The sequence below is a fragment of the Pelodiscus sinensis genome, chromosome 3 (assembly GCF_049634645.1).
Source record: "Pelodiscus sinensis isolate JC-2024 chromosome 3, ASM4963464v1, whole genome shotgun sequence".
Classification (NCBI taxonomy): Eukaryota; Metazoa; Chordata; order Testudines; family Trionychidae; genus Pelodiscus; species Pelodiscus sinensis.
The window spans coordinates 155,009,356-155,022,351 of record NC_134713.1 but is presented as its reverse complement, the minus strand read 5'-3'; the positions used below and the strand labels follow the sequence as shown (position 1 = coordinate 155,022,351).

The window sequence follows — 12,996 nt, the reverse complement described above, 5'->3', positions numbered from 1 at the left end:
TGAGCTTTCGTGGGCCAGACCCACTTCCGAGGTCTTGGTGTATATAATAAATGGACCAATGATTTTAGGCATTACAGTGCTGACCGTAACTGACCTGGGACAGATTTAAATTAACTAGAGGTGAATGGCTTTGTTTTGTAGTACCAACCCCCTCTACTTCTTTATTTGTTTACTAAGTTAACAAATTTAGCATGGGAGGGGACAATGAAAAATTGTTAGAGGGTCACATATATTTTCTCCTATTTTTAAACAAATTAAGTTTATCTACTCTAATTGTATTTTTGGGTGAGAGAAGGTGAGCCTAGTAAATAAGGCCCAGAGCCTCAAAGGTATTTTGGTGCCCAACTCCCATAGCTTTCATTGCGAGTGTGGTGCCTAAATGACTTTGAAGATCAAGGTCAACATGACAGCTCATAAGTGCAAAGCATGAGTGTGGCCAATAAATCTGATCACATCACGACTTTGGGTGTACCTACCCCTGGGGCTGGAGGTGTAAAAGTCAACACAAGTAGACAGCCCCACTCTAGTTCTGATTGTGTTAACAAGCTAAAAATGGAAGTATAACTATGATGGCACAAGCAGTAAGATAGGCTAGTCACACACCCCTGTACAATTCCATCCAAGATGTTAGATGTGTCATCAGGGCAGCCAGCACCTCCTACTATTTGAACTTCTGTGGCTATACTTCTATTTTTAGGATGCTAGTTCAATCAAAGCTGGTGTGGGATCTACATTTACACTTTCAGCTCTAACGTAAACGTACTTTTCAAGAGTGCGTTTGTCTGATGTGCAATAACACAGACTGACTTTTTGGGCTGATTTTCAAATTACATGCTCCTAGTTACAGAATGACAGGATTTTAGTTGTGTTAAAGGGGGGAAAGTTTGCTGGGTCACTAAGAATTGTGAACCACTGGAAGAGGCTACCCTCTTTCTTGTTTTATTAAATTGAATTCTTACAGAATTAAAGCTTCTGAGCTCCTGGGGAAAATGGGAGGTTGCTTGTTTCTTGATAGCCCTTCATTTTACTGCTCCATAAGATTAATTTTTTTCATACTTTTCTATATATCATACTCTTTTAAGCTGGCATATTGGAGCTTCCTCCCCACCCCTCGCCCCCCAAAAAACTCTCTTACCTTCAGGAATGGGGGACTCTCTTTCTCTGAACCCAGATTAAATTTCCAAGGAAAGGACAGGTTAGGTTTACTATGGCACTGTGAACTTGGTGCTCATATATAATATGATTTTCTGCAGGTCATAAACAATCACACAAGAAATCACTACCAGGCTTTAATACTACGTTTCACAATGTATTTTTAAAATTTGCTCTTACATACTGTTTCATTGGGGTCTGTTTTTTAGAGCTCTGTTATCTTTATCTGGAAATCCAAACAAAACCTTGTCTGAACTTAGTCGTGTAGGACCAGATTGTCAAAGGTATTTATTTAAGTGTCTAGAGATGCATATAGGCACTGAATGGAAGTTTTAAAGTACCTATTCAAAATCTCACTAGATGCCTATCTTCTTTACTCTTTAAGGACCCTTTGGAAATCTGGCCAAGAGGCAAAATTCCATCTGGTATAATTCCACTGAATTGGAAATTTGGCTCATTTATATATTCTGTACTCTTTGTCTGCAGACATGAAGGCATTTCATATTTGGTCCAGAGGAGGGAGGAAATAGCCAATAATAGGGCCATTGAGGCTTTATTTGAACAGGAGGATTATTGAACTAGTACAGGATATACTGAAATTGGAGGATCTGTCCTGTGGCTTTTATTTTGATAAAGTCTGTAATTTTTTACAGTTTGTGTAACAAGACTTAAAATTATGGAAATCCATGTGGCCATCCTTCTGGAATTCCTGATAGTGACAAGAGGCCTATTAACTGTGGTTGTTGCCACAACAAACAGCTTCTATTAGTCTCATAAATTTTCATAAGGCTTTTTTCATTCCCAGGTTGCTAATCATCATTCCCCAAAATCATTGCAAGCTAAATATCAACATCATTAGTCATTACCAAGAGGGTCGTTTTTAAGGCAGTGAACAAAATAATTCTGGTTTCTTTCAGTATGCAACTTGAAATCTCAAGTCTCGGTATCCACTCAGAACATTATGTGCATATTGATGAATCAAATAGTAGTAAGTTGTGAGAAATCATCTTGTGAATTTCCTTTTATTTCAAATGTCATCTAATTTGTAAAGCCAGCTGCTATCAGTTCCTCTTCTAGGGTGCCAAAATTACAAAATCTGCGTGGAGTTAATCACACTGGGCCAAACTCATCCCTAGTGTAACTCCACTGAAGGTAAATTTGTCCCATTCTACGTCAGTTCTGGCTATTGTTCTCAAAAATGACTGATGAGTGTAGGTGCCCCAATATTTGGGTCCCAATCTGAAATATCTCAAACGCCTGATTTCCAGAAGTGGAGCCTACTGAGCACTGTTTGAAAATCAGGCTATCTCAAATTGGGGTCCCAAAATCACTACTTACTTCTTAAAAATCTTGGCCTCTTTTGCTGCTGTGTATAACCTCTGGACTGTTTGTATGAGGAGAGGCATAAAACCCATGGTTTTGTATAAGTAATCATCTTTATTTATTAAGGATCCCACCTGGTAATAAGTGATAACTGCTAAACTGTAAATGTGTGGGTGTGAAAAACAAAACATTGAAATTGTCATTAGTGGTATGTTGGACTTGCAGAGGATATATTCTATACTGGCAGAACGTGTGGGCTAAGCAATAAAAGAACTTGAAAAGAGGTAATGACACTTGAGCATCTGAGGGAAAGATTAAGTAGGAATGCTACTTGCTGAGGGGAGGATGGGAAGTAATGTGCTTCGCAACTTGGGAACCATAATCAAGATGATTTATAATGACTAAGATAACTTTAAGCACCTCATAATAAAAGATGCCTCCCTCTTCTTAATTTGCAGGTTGCCTGAGGCCATTGGTTCTTCCTCATAGTTACATTAACATATCTGAGTTCGAGTCTTCCTTTCCAATAGGAACAGTGGTATATTATCAGTGCTTTCCTGGATATAAACTGAAGGGGACAGAATTCCTTGAGTGCATGTATAACCTTATATGGTCACATAGCTCACCTAGGTGCCTTGATGTGGAAGGTAAACCAATTTATTTGTTTGTTTTTAACTTTGGCCAATTAACATAATATATTTTATTTGAATGTAGAGCTACAGTTTTTAACTCCATTTTGCCCAATGCCTCCTGGAGATGTACAAAATGCATCTGTTCAACCTCTTGTTTTGTTGTGTGTATAATTTGTAATCTGGAACATCACATAGCTTAACTGTTAAAGTCACTTACATAATGCTTGCTCTGCCATAATTATAATAGTTGACATTTGTAACAAGGAAGATGGTTTGTACTTAAAAGCTAAAAACTATGTGGTTTGCTGTCTTTCTAATGAAATGCTAAGAACGTTAATGAATTTATATTCACATAAGGACAGCCTGAGTAGCTGAATGTTTCAACACCATACTTTTTTGGACTAAAAGCATTTGCAAATACTATTAAGTACCAAGTTTAATTTCAGTTTGCATGCTAAGTGTACACACAATCTAATACTGCATGATTTTGCCTTCAGACTATTGAATGTACTACCCTAAAGTAGTGGAGTGTTTCTTATTTTTAATTAGCAGTCCAGTTTCCAAAATTCTAAAAGGGCTTTGCAGTGTAAGAGTTCCACCTACAGGAACTGATTTTTCTGATCTGACATCCTAGAAATTTAACTACAAAACAACCCTGCATAAATCATCTTTGTTTTTATTTTTTGTAATCCATGAAATACATGTTAACAAATAAAATTATAGAAAGAGACTACCTGTCAGATGTCGTAAAAGAAACTATGAAATGAATCAGGATAAGCCAAAAATAAGTCTTTGATGTATTAGACAAGAGCATTAAAACCTACAAACAAAAAATATTCATAACTGAAAATTTTGTGTCACTTCCCTGCCCTCCCCTAACAGAGATGACAATCTAAACTGCCTGTTCCAGCTTCCGTCAAAGTACATGACAAAACTCCTGTTGACGTTAATCATTATGGAAGCATGTATCTAATAGTTCCTACAGTTCCATTGCGCAAAGCTTCTTAAAAAGAGAGAGAGAGCATGAGAGAATCCCTGCCCTGTTGATTTTGCAATCTGAATAGACATGACAAATAAAGGGCAGGAGAGGCAAAGTAGTAGCATCCCCAATTTACAGATGAGGAACCGAGAGAGAGAGATTTAAGTGCCTTGTCCAGAGTCACACAGGAATTCTGTGACAGAGTGGGAAACTGAACCTAAACCTCTAGAATCCTGAATCAGGCACTTAATCATAAGCTCAGTCTTCCTCATGGTCACTTTTGGCACAAGTCTTGTTTTTCTGCTGCAACACTGATCAATTGTTTCCCCGGTGATTATTGTAGAAACCCCATATATACAGGTGATGAATAAACTACGGATGTTTCAGATAGTCCCAGAATGTGTTAGCTTGAGATTTTTGGATCTTTTCTGTTTCTGTATGGATAGGACAGTCTTAACTGACCACTCCATTTCTCAGGTTCCATGTGGGGATGATGTAACTGGAACACACAGAACTTGTAAAGTTCCATCCTGCACCTGTAAATCAACTTTAAGTATTCACATTTGAAAATGTTGCACTAAGTGACTTAATCAAGAAGCATCAAACGCCAGGGGTCCTGTCTCTCATCTAATTCTCTAATCACTGAATAGCACTCACCCTTCTTATTCGATATTATAGAATAGTAGAAGTGCAGGGATGGCGAGAACCTCAAAGTCATCAAGTCCACTTCCTTCCACTGAGGCATGACCAAGTGAACACAGACCATCCCTGACAGTGTTTGTCCAACATGGTCTTAGTAACATCCCATGATGAGAATTCTACAACTTGCCTTGGAAGCCCATTCCAGAACGTCACTCTCCTTACGGTTACAAATCTTTTCCTAATAGCTAATCTAAATCTCCCTTGCTGCAGATTAAGAAAAATTCTTCTTGTCTTGGTTTCAGTGGACATGAAGAACAAATGCTCACAGTCCTCTTTAGAAAACCCTTTGACAATTAGTTGGTCCCTCCTCATTCTTCTTGTATCTGTGCTAACCATGCCCAGTTTATTTAACCATTTCTTATAGGTCAAGTTTCTTCTTTGAGTGTTTTTTCACATTGATTCCAATCAGGTGTATGCAGGGCATGATTGCTGAAGCCCCCCCAACCTGCAGTTGTCCCCCACATTAATCAGATTGCAGCGAGCCGGGTTATGCTGGTCTGTGCTGCAGTCACATCTTTGCTACCCATGTAGACAGCCCCTGAACCACTGGAAATTGAGCTTCTAGTCCAGCCTGGTGTTTGACCTCAGGCATGTCACAGCCTCCACTGTGCCTCAGTTTCCCCAGCTGTAAAATGGGAACAATGTTGGCCTCCTTTGAGTGTTACCAATGGGCGGAGCAAGGGCTGGCAAGGACAAATCTTGCCTTGGTCATGCGGGCTTGGTACCATTCCAGTGGGCGGATGGTGCCATCAGTTGCTTGATAGCACTTTGTGTCCAGATGAAATCAAGTGAGGCAGTCCAGTGACAGACAGGTGAGTGGCTAAAAGTCAGTGGGTAGGGAACTGGGTGCCAGGCGGCGGGTCACTGGCAAATTCAGCATACGAGGAAAGGGGCTCCCCACGCCTCCGTTCCCAGCACTTGCGGGCGGAGTTCACAAATGACACAGCTCTTTTCGCTTCCCCACCAGCCAAGCCATAACTTTACTCCAGGTCTTTAACACGTGCTGTCCCTTGCCTTGGCTGGGCACTGCTCTGGGGCGGACCCAGTTCTCCTAGCCCAGAATCAAAGAAGTGTCCAAAACGTGGGGTCGGAGGGCTCAAGCACCCAGACCCGTGATCCCCCACTCTGCTGTTCTTGCCCCAAGGCCACACACACTGTCCCACCCCCCGAAAATGCTCCTGAGCTACCTCTTCCTCCCAAGATCCACCCCCCACTTGTATTCTCCCCCTGCCATTGCCTGCTCTTACACGCCTCTGGCCCCCTGCTCCTGCCCCCTGGCTCCAGGGGTTGCCGCTGGAGACTGGCAGGTTTTCTACCAGCTGATGCCAGAGCCAGGCACCCTCAGCACCTCCCCCAACCAAATCCCCCTCCTTCAGAGACTGGCAACCCCAGAGCCTCCCAACCAAATCCCCCTCCTTCAGAGCTAAGCACAGAGCCAGAGGAACCTGTCAGGCAAGTTAATCTTACTTTTAAAAGAGGCTGCTCCTGCCGGCTGCCTCTGCTCAGTGAGTTTTGGGCAGCAGCACGGGGCCCAGCTCCCGGCTCACTGATCTAAGCGTCAGGTGAGCCTGCGCAGCGTGCGCTCGCTCCTATCCCGGCCTAGCGCCCCCTAGTGTGGTGCCCAGGGGCAATTGCCGCCCTCCCCCCCCCCACTCCCTCCCATCTTTGTCCTGCAGTCTGCTTATTGACCACCCATGCACTATGTGATTTGTCACCACACACAACACGGGAGGCCTGACCGTCATTCTGTACGAAATGGGGGCTGCCTAACAAATGAGCCTGTAAATAATGAATTGTGATGGTTGCAGTAGCTATAATCTCATTTAAATTGTTTAACTATAAAACATTTTAGTTCAGATGAGATGGCTGAAACATGGAAGGAAAGGATGGAACAAAACATTGCCAAGATAGAGACGTTATCAAAGCCTGGGCCAAAAGACATCTTAGCTGGAAAAAAAAAAACCAACCTTGGTCAAAGCTTAAATACAAAAATAAATAGCAGTTTAGAAATGTAAGCAACTTAAATGAATCATTTGTTCATAACCTGCAATTTACACACATGCCCCTTAAAGCTCTTTGAAAGTCTAAAATAATTTTAAAACCAAAATTTCAAAACTTCAGCTAGTAAAAGGTAAGCCAAGAAAATTTAAAATATTTAATCTCTCATAATAAACATAGCAAGGAACCTCAAATTTTCAAAAAATACTTTAAAAAATTATATATAAAATAAATCAGCTTTTTAAAAATTCCACTAAAAATCCATTCAGATGTTTTAGTCAAGGTTGCATAACTGACAGCTACTTTTTATCTGGTAGGGAGCCTCTATTGACAGCTTTAACTTTGTTAGTTAACTCTTCAAATGTCCCGATGCTTTCACCAAGTTTTTTTTCCCTTAAATTATTAATATGAAATATAAAATAAGTGAAAATAAAGAGAGAAACCCCAAATAAACACTGAGTCCCTTTTGTTAATAATAAAGCAACTAAAATCATACAAATTATCATTAAAATAAAAATTTAAAAATAATTGTAAGTATGCCTATAAAATACAAAAAAAAAACCCCACTTCTTACTTAAAAACTTTTAAAAGCTCAAAAAAGGCCACTAGTTGAGTGGTTTAAAAACAAAAAACCAACCTCTCTCTCTCTCTCTCTCTCAATATAAAACAATCAAACCCAACTATTAACCTCCCATTCAAATAGAGATTTGAATGGTTAACATCACCCTTACTGGATGATGCTTACTACTTATGGTCAACCAGCGGGCTGCTCCAGTTCTGTGGGGCTCCAGCCTGGCAGGATCAGCCCCCACCCTGGCTGGGGCCTCCAGAGCAGTCGCCACCCACCATGCAGGCTCCAGCTTTGACCCCACCGGGGTTACTCGACATGTGGGCTCCAGCTCTGGCCCCACCCAGGGCCACCTCTGCCCGACATGCAAACTCCAGCTTTGGCCCCCGACTGGGGCCACCGGAGCAGCTGCCATGTGGAACCGCATCTCCAGCCCTGGGGAAGATCTGAATCTAGGGTCAGGGCCACGTGGTGGCTTCCCTGCTGCTTCTGGGGTGGGGCAGCCATCTGCCATGTGGCCCCATCCCAGAGTAGCTTAGCAGTTACTGCGCTGCTCTTCTGAGGAGGTGGGCAGGAGGCAAATTCTTGGTGTGCCTCCGCACAGGCGCGCACCTTAGAAGAAACCCTGGGCAGTGTTTTCTGAGAGATTTCACTTATGACAAGGAACAGTAGCAGCTGAATCTTTCTGGAGAAAAGTTTTATTTATCTGTATCCCTGCAGTTCTGGATCACAGACTATCAGGAAGTCACCACACTCAGCCTTACAACAAGTTCACGACCTTTATTAGCAATTGCCACATGGCTGCAGGGAGCAATTCCAGTCCATAGTTGAAAAGGATCAGCTATTGGACCAACTGGCTCTCCAGGCACCCCTAGATGCTGCAGACACTGCTGCCATATCCATCTCTGTGGTTCTAGTTATGTGCAGGGTGTCGTGGTTCTAACTTAGGTGGTTTCTGAGAGAGGTTCAGAACATAGTAGAGGACCTGCTGGGTCTGGTTTTAAAGGCTTTCCTTCAGAGAGGGGAGGGAAAGCAGAGGACTGGGAGTGAGAAAGTGTGTTTTGGAAGAGCAGGAAGGACTTGCTCAGGCACCAGGAAGAAGGTACTGGGAGGGGTCGTTTGGGGGAAGTGGCCGAGGGAAAAGGCAGTAACACCAGGGCTGTGTCTAGACTGGCAAGTTTTTCCGCAAAATCATCTGCTTTTGCGGAAAAACTTGCCAGCTGTCTACACTGGCCGCTTGAATTTCTGCTAAAGCACTGACGATCTCATGTAAGATTGTCAGTGCTTTTGCGGAAATACTATGCTACTCCCATTCGGGCAAAAGTCTTTTTCCGAAAAACTTTTGCGCAAAAGGGCCAGTGTAGACAGCAGAGATTTGTTTTCCGCAAAAAAGCCCCGATCACAAAAATGGCGATCGGGGCTTTTGTGCGGAAAAGCGGGTCTAGATTGGCACAGACGCTTTTCCGCAAAAAGTGCTTTTGCGGAAAAGCATCCTGCCAATCTAGACGTGCTTTTCCGAAAATGCTTTTAACGGAAACTTTTCTGTTAAAAGCATTTCCGGAAAATCATGCCAGTGTAGATGTAGCCCGGGAGTGGAGGAAACACAGCCTGGGTTGCATCTGCCTTAGGGTTCCTGGGCCAGAACCCAGAGTAATGGGCGGGCCTGGGTCCCCTGTCCTCCCCCCCAAAAAAAACCTCCCCATGCCACTCCAGAGTCTCTCTTTTAGAAGGAAGATCAGAACTAGGGAGGGGTTTTTACCCCAAACTGTGGACTATTCTATGATGAGCATGGTTAAGTAGGCTGTGACTCTTGCCTCTAGAAAATAAAAGAATCATAGAATCCTAGGGCTGGAAGAGACCTCAGGAGGTCATCGAGTCCAGCCCCCTGCCCTAAGCAGGGCTGTGTGGAGGGTCACAGCAAGCCTTTATGCATCAAATTTAAAAAAATCACCATTTTACACCTTCTGTCTCACTTGCATTCGTTGCAGAAATGTCCTAGCCTTTCTCAAATCAGCCAGACATTGGAAATCTTTTATGAAACCACTAGAAAAATTACCTGGCAGTGCTTAGGTCCTTAACTAAATTCATTATTTACAATGAAATTAAAATGTACATGCTTCATTTGAATGATTGCTCTTGGGTGGGACTGGGGATGAGAGTTCAGTAGGCAGGTTGCCCTGCGGAGAAAGGGCCGTCCCAAACCTCTCTCAGTGCAGCAGCTTGGGGCCAGATGAGAATGGCCTCTCCGTGTTTGCTACAGCTTCAGTAGGCACAGCTGGGGGAGAGGTGCATGTATCCTGGCTGGGGCAGGTCCAGATTCATTTGCCCTCTGTGCTCCCCAGCCAAAGTAAGGAGTGCAGCAAACTGTGCACTCTCCTCTTGCTCCCTGATGAAAGGGAACAACCAGCAATGTTGAATCAGAGTTGGGAAGCTTCAGCCATTCCTGCCCTCCCTAATGGGTAGGGTGGGAGGCTCAGGCTGGGACAGTCCCAACGGATAGGTGGCACCTCCAGTCAGCCCCTTTCACTTGCTTGGTGATTGTCTCTTTTCTGTATGATTTTCTGAAAAGCAGTCCCATTCTAAGTACATCCCATTTTCCAGGCACAATCAAAGCCTAAGTCATGGTAAGAGGATGCTGTATACCAAATTTGGTGGTCCTAGCTCTTACTGTTTAGGAGAAACTTAAAAAACAGCAAATAGTCTAGTAGCACCTTAAAGACTAACAAAACATGTAGATAGTATCATGAGCTTTCATAGGCACAACCCACTTCTTCACTAAGAGAAGTTCTTGAACAGACAGACAGACAGACGGGTACACAAACTCTCTAAAATGTATAGTAGATAATTCTTGTCCTTGTGCTTCACATTTGCCCACTGTTACCAGATTTGCCCAATACTCTGGGGTATGCTCATTTATTAGAGTTACTCTTATGGGACGGGTTCTTCCCACCTTAGTAACACAAAAAGACACTCACACCCACTAACAGAGCACGCCTGAGAGAACTGGGTAATCGGCACTCACAAGCTGACCCCTCATATGTCCCTGGACTCAGCTGGCTGGATTTAACAGCAATGCCACACTGCACCCTCATGAACCTTTAGACTCAGTAGGCTGGATTAAACAGCACTTTAAGCTGCCATCTTAATAAGCCCCCAGGTTCGGCACTCCCTATTCCCACTTTCACACCACAGTCATTTATTGGTAAACCACACGATGAGCAAACCCCACAGGATTTTGGGCACTCAGGGATCTTTAGCTTGGGTACAAGAAACGTTGTTGCAGAGCGAATGGGGAAGCCAAAACAACACCCCTTGAGGAAGAGTGAGCGAAAGAGAAAGAGGGAGAAGCAACCAGCTTAGCAATGAAAGTTATTTATTTCTGGGTAGAGATAGGAAGCCAAACACAGATAACAGTTACAATGTTAAATCTAGATTGAAACTGATTACCAGGGCTTGACAAATGCACTCGCCCGCTCTCCTGTGGCGAGTAGATTTTATCAGCTGGTGAGTGTAGGGGCAGACTCGCCTGGTGGGCAGTTGTGACGGGCTGGCCAAAGCCCGCACTGTGGCCGGCGTGGTCCCATCCAATCCGCTGGCGGAGGAGTGGAGCGCAGTGATTCTCAGCGCCGGGCTGCCTGCGTGCAGCTCCGGCGCGAGGAGGTGGGACCAGAGGCGGGATGGTGGCAGACGCCAGGACGCTGACATGACATGGCCCTGCTGATTTTATAGGGCCGCAGCAGCTCGGCTCTAGCTGCGTGGCCCCGGGAGCTGGGTAAGGGTAGGAGTTTTTATAGGGATAGGACAACAGTTCAAAGAGAACACTGGATTTGTTTCTGGGTAAACAGAAGTGAGACAATAGAGACTGATCACCCCTAGTTATGGGTGATGTTCCTTGAAGGAGCTCACAATGCAAGTAGGCAGTTTCAGTATTTTGGAGGTCAATAGGATCCATTACTAGAATTGGTCTGATAATGACTAATTTGGGTGTGAGCAGGCCTGGGTTCATTAGCATCTGGAGCAGAGATTTCCCATTAGCCAGAGCTTCTCTGGTTTTGATATCCCATAGTTCAGTGCGGTTCCTGCTTTGGAAAAGCTGGTCTCCATTCTGTATGCTAATGGCAATGTTTCTCTCTGTGCTATCTTCCATGCAGATGAGGCTGGGGTGTTTCCTTAATTCTATAACCCTTGTCTGAAACGATTTAGATGTGTCTTCCCTGGCCTTTTTCATTGCTTTGTCTTTGATTCTAGCAGAGGCCTGGGGAAGGGGAATGGTTTTCCATGAGTGTCACTCCCTGGCTCCCCAAGAGCACAGGGCTGGTAGGTAACACCCCAGGTGCATGATACATTTTATTAATGGTATTGCAAATGTGTGTAGGATTAGGGAAAACAGATCAAGTTTCTCCCTCAGGGTTGTCTTGTATTGAACTTAAATGTTATCTGATGGTGTACCTCTAACAGTGCAAGAGCTGTGTCAGTGGAGATACAAATATTACTTATTTATCAAGGACATATTTATTGATTTTCAGTCCGCTTACTGATATCCTTGGGCCTGCTCCTCAGCTAGTGGAAACTGGTGCAGCCCCACTGACTGCAAGTCATTGAAGTTATGCTGATTAACACCAGCCGAAAATCTGGTGCTCTCACGATAGCATCTAAAATATACATTACATGCTGCATTCACTTCCAGGAAGGAGTTAACATTTGAAACTCAGCTAATTAGTAGAAGAACTTTAAGCAAACAAAGGGCTGGAGTCAGAATGATGTCACCATGACAGTGATACACCCTGGCCTTGTATGATGTCTGCATTAGGGTCTGCTCTGGTCTGATTTTAAAGGCCAAGCCAAACACAGTCAACCTGAGGATCAGGTCATTTTCAGAAGTGAAGCAAACTTGACATTTTCCCCAAACCTGTGTCAGTGTCACCACCTCATCTTGGGGGTTCCGCTTGGTGGGGACTTCCTATGCCCACATCTGTCACTGGCCACCTCTTGTCCTGTTCTGACCTTGCTGCACCCCGCATGCTGCAAGTGACTGGCACTACATCAACACGCTCACTCCACAGACCAACAAGGCAGCAGTGGCTAGTGGAAGGACATGCAGTATCTGCCCTACAGCCCCACAGGCAGGCAAAGGTGATCAGAGCCTCTCCGACCAAAGCCCAAGAGGTTCTGGTTGTTTCAGCCCCAACACTTGTAGTCCGGTTCCATCAAGTTGCAGTGCTCTAAGCTGCCCCCTGTTCCCTTCCTTTCCTCTCTGAGTGCACATCCTCAGGTCCACACAGGTCAACATTCAACATTAATAAATTATTTTAACTCCACATGCACCACACATGGCAGAAAGCACTGGCCCAGAAAGATGTGGCTTCCTGGAATGACCTTTTTCACACAGTAGCAAATTAAAGGCCTGATTTGGAACAGGGCTCCAGTCTGGACTCCTGCCTATGATTCTTTCTGGAGGTAATTGAAGTTGCTTAGACACCTAAGGATAGTACCTGACTGTAGCTGCAATCAGGAAGTGAGGTGCCTAAATGACATCCATTGCACATGGAAATAATTATGAACATCAAATTGGACTCTCACCCACAAATTTTGCGCCTGAATAGTGAGTCCAGCTATTGAATGCCTGGAGACGACACATCATT

General features: G+C 44.0%; 1 protein-coding gene across 8 annotated transcripts in view; it reads left to right on the top strand.

The window, feature by feature from the left end:
* The window catches only part of SUSD4 (sushi domain containing 4), a 124,429-nt gene that overhangs the window by 86,502 nt on the left and 24,931 nt on the right, over positions 1 to 12,996 (top strand). For all 8 annotated transcript variants that reach the window (XM_075925257.1, XM_075925264.1, XM_075925261.1 and 5 more), the window contains one exon: positions 2,934 to 3,122. In XM_075925257.1, the coding sequence (XP_075781372.1) occupies positions 2,934 to 3,122 (189 nt within the window). The remainder of the gene's footprint in view (positions 1 to 2,933; positions 3,123 to 12,996) is intronic.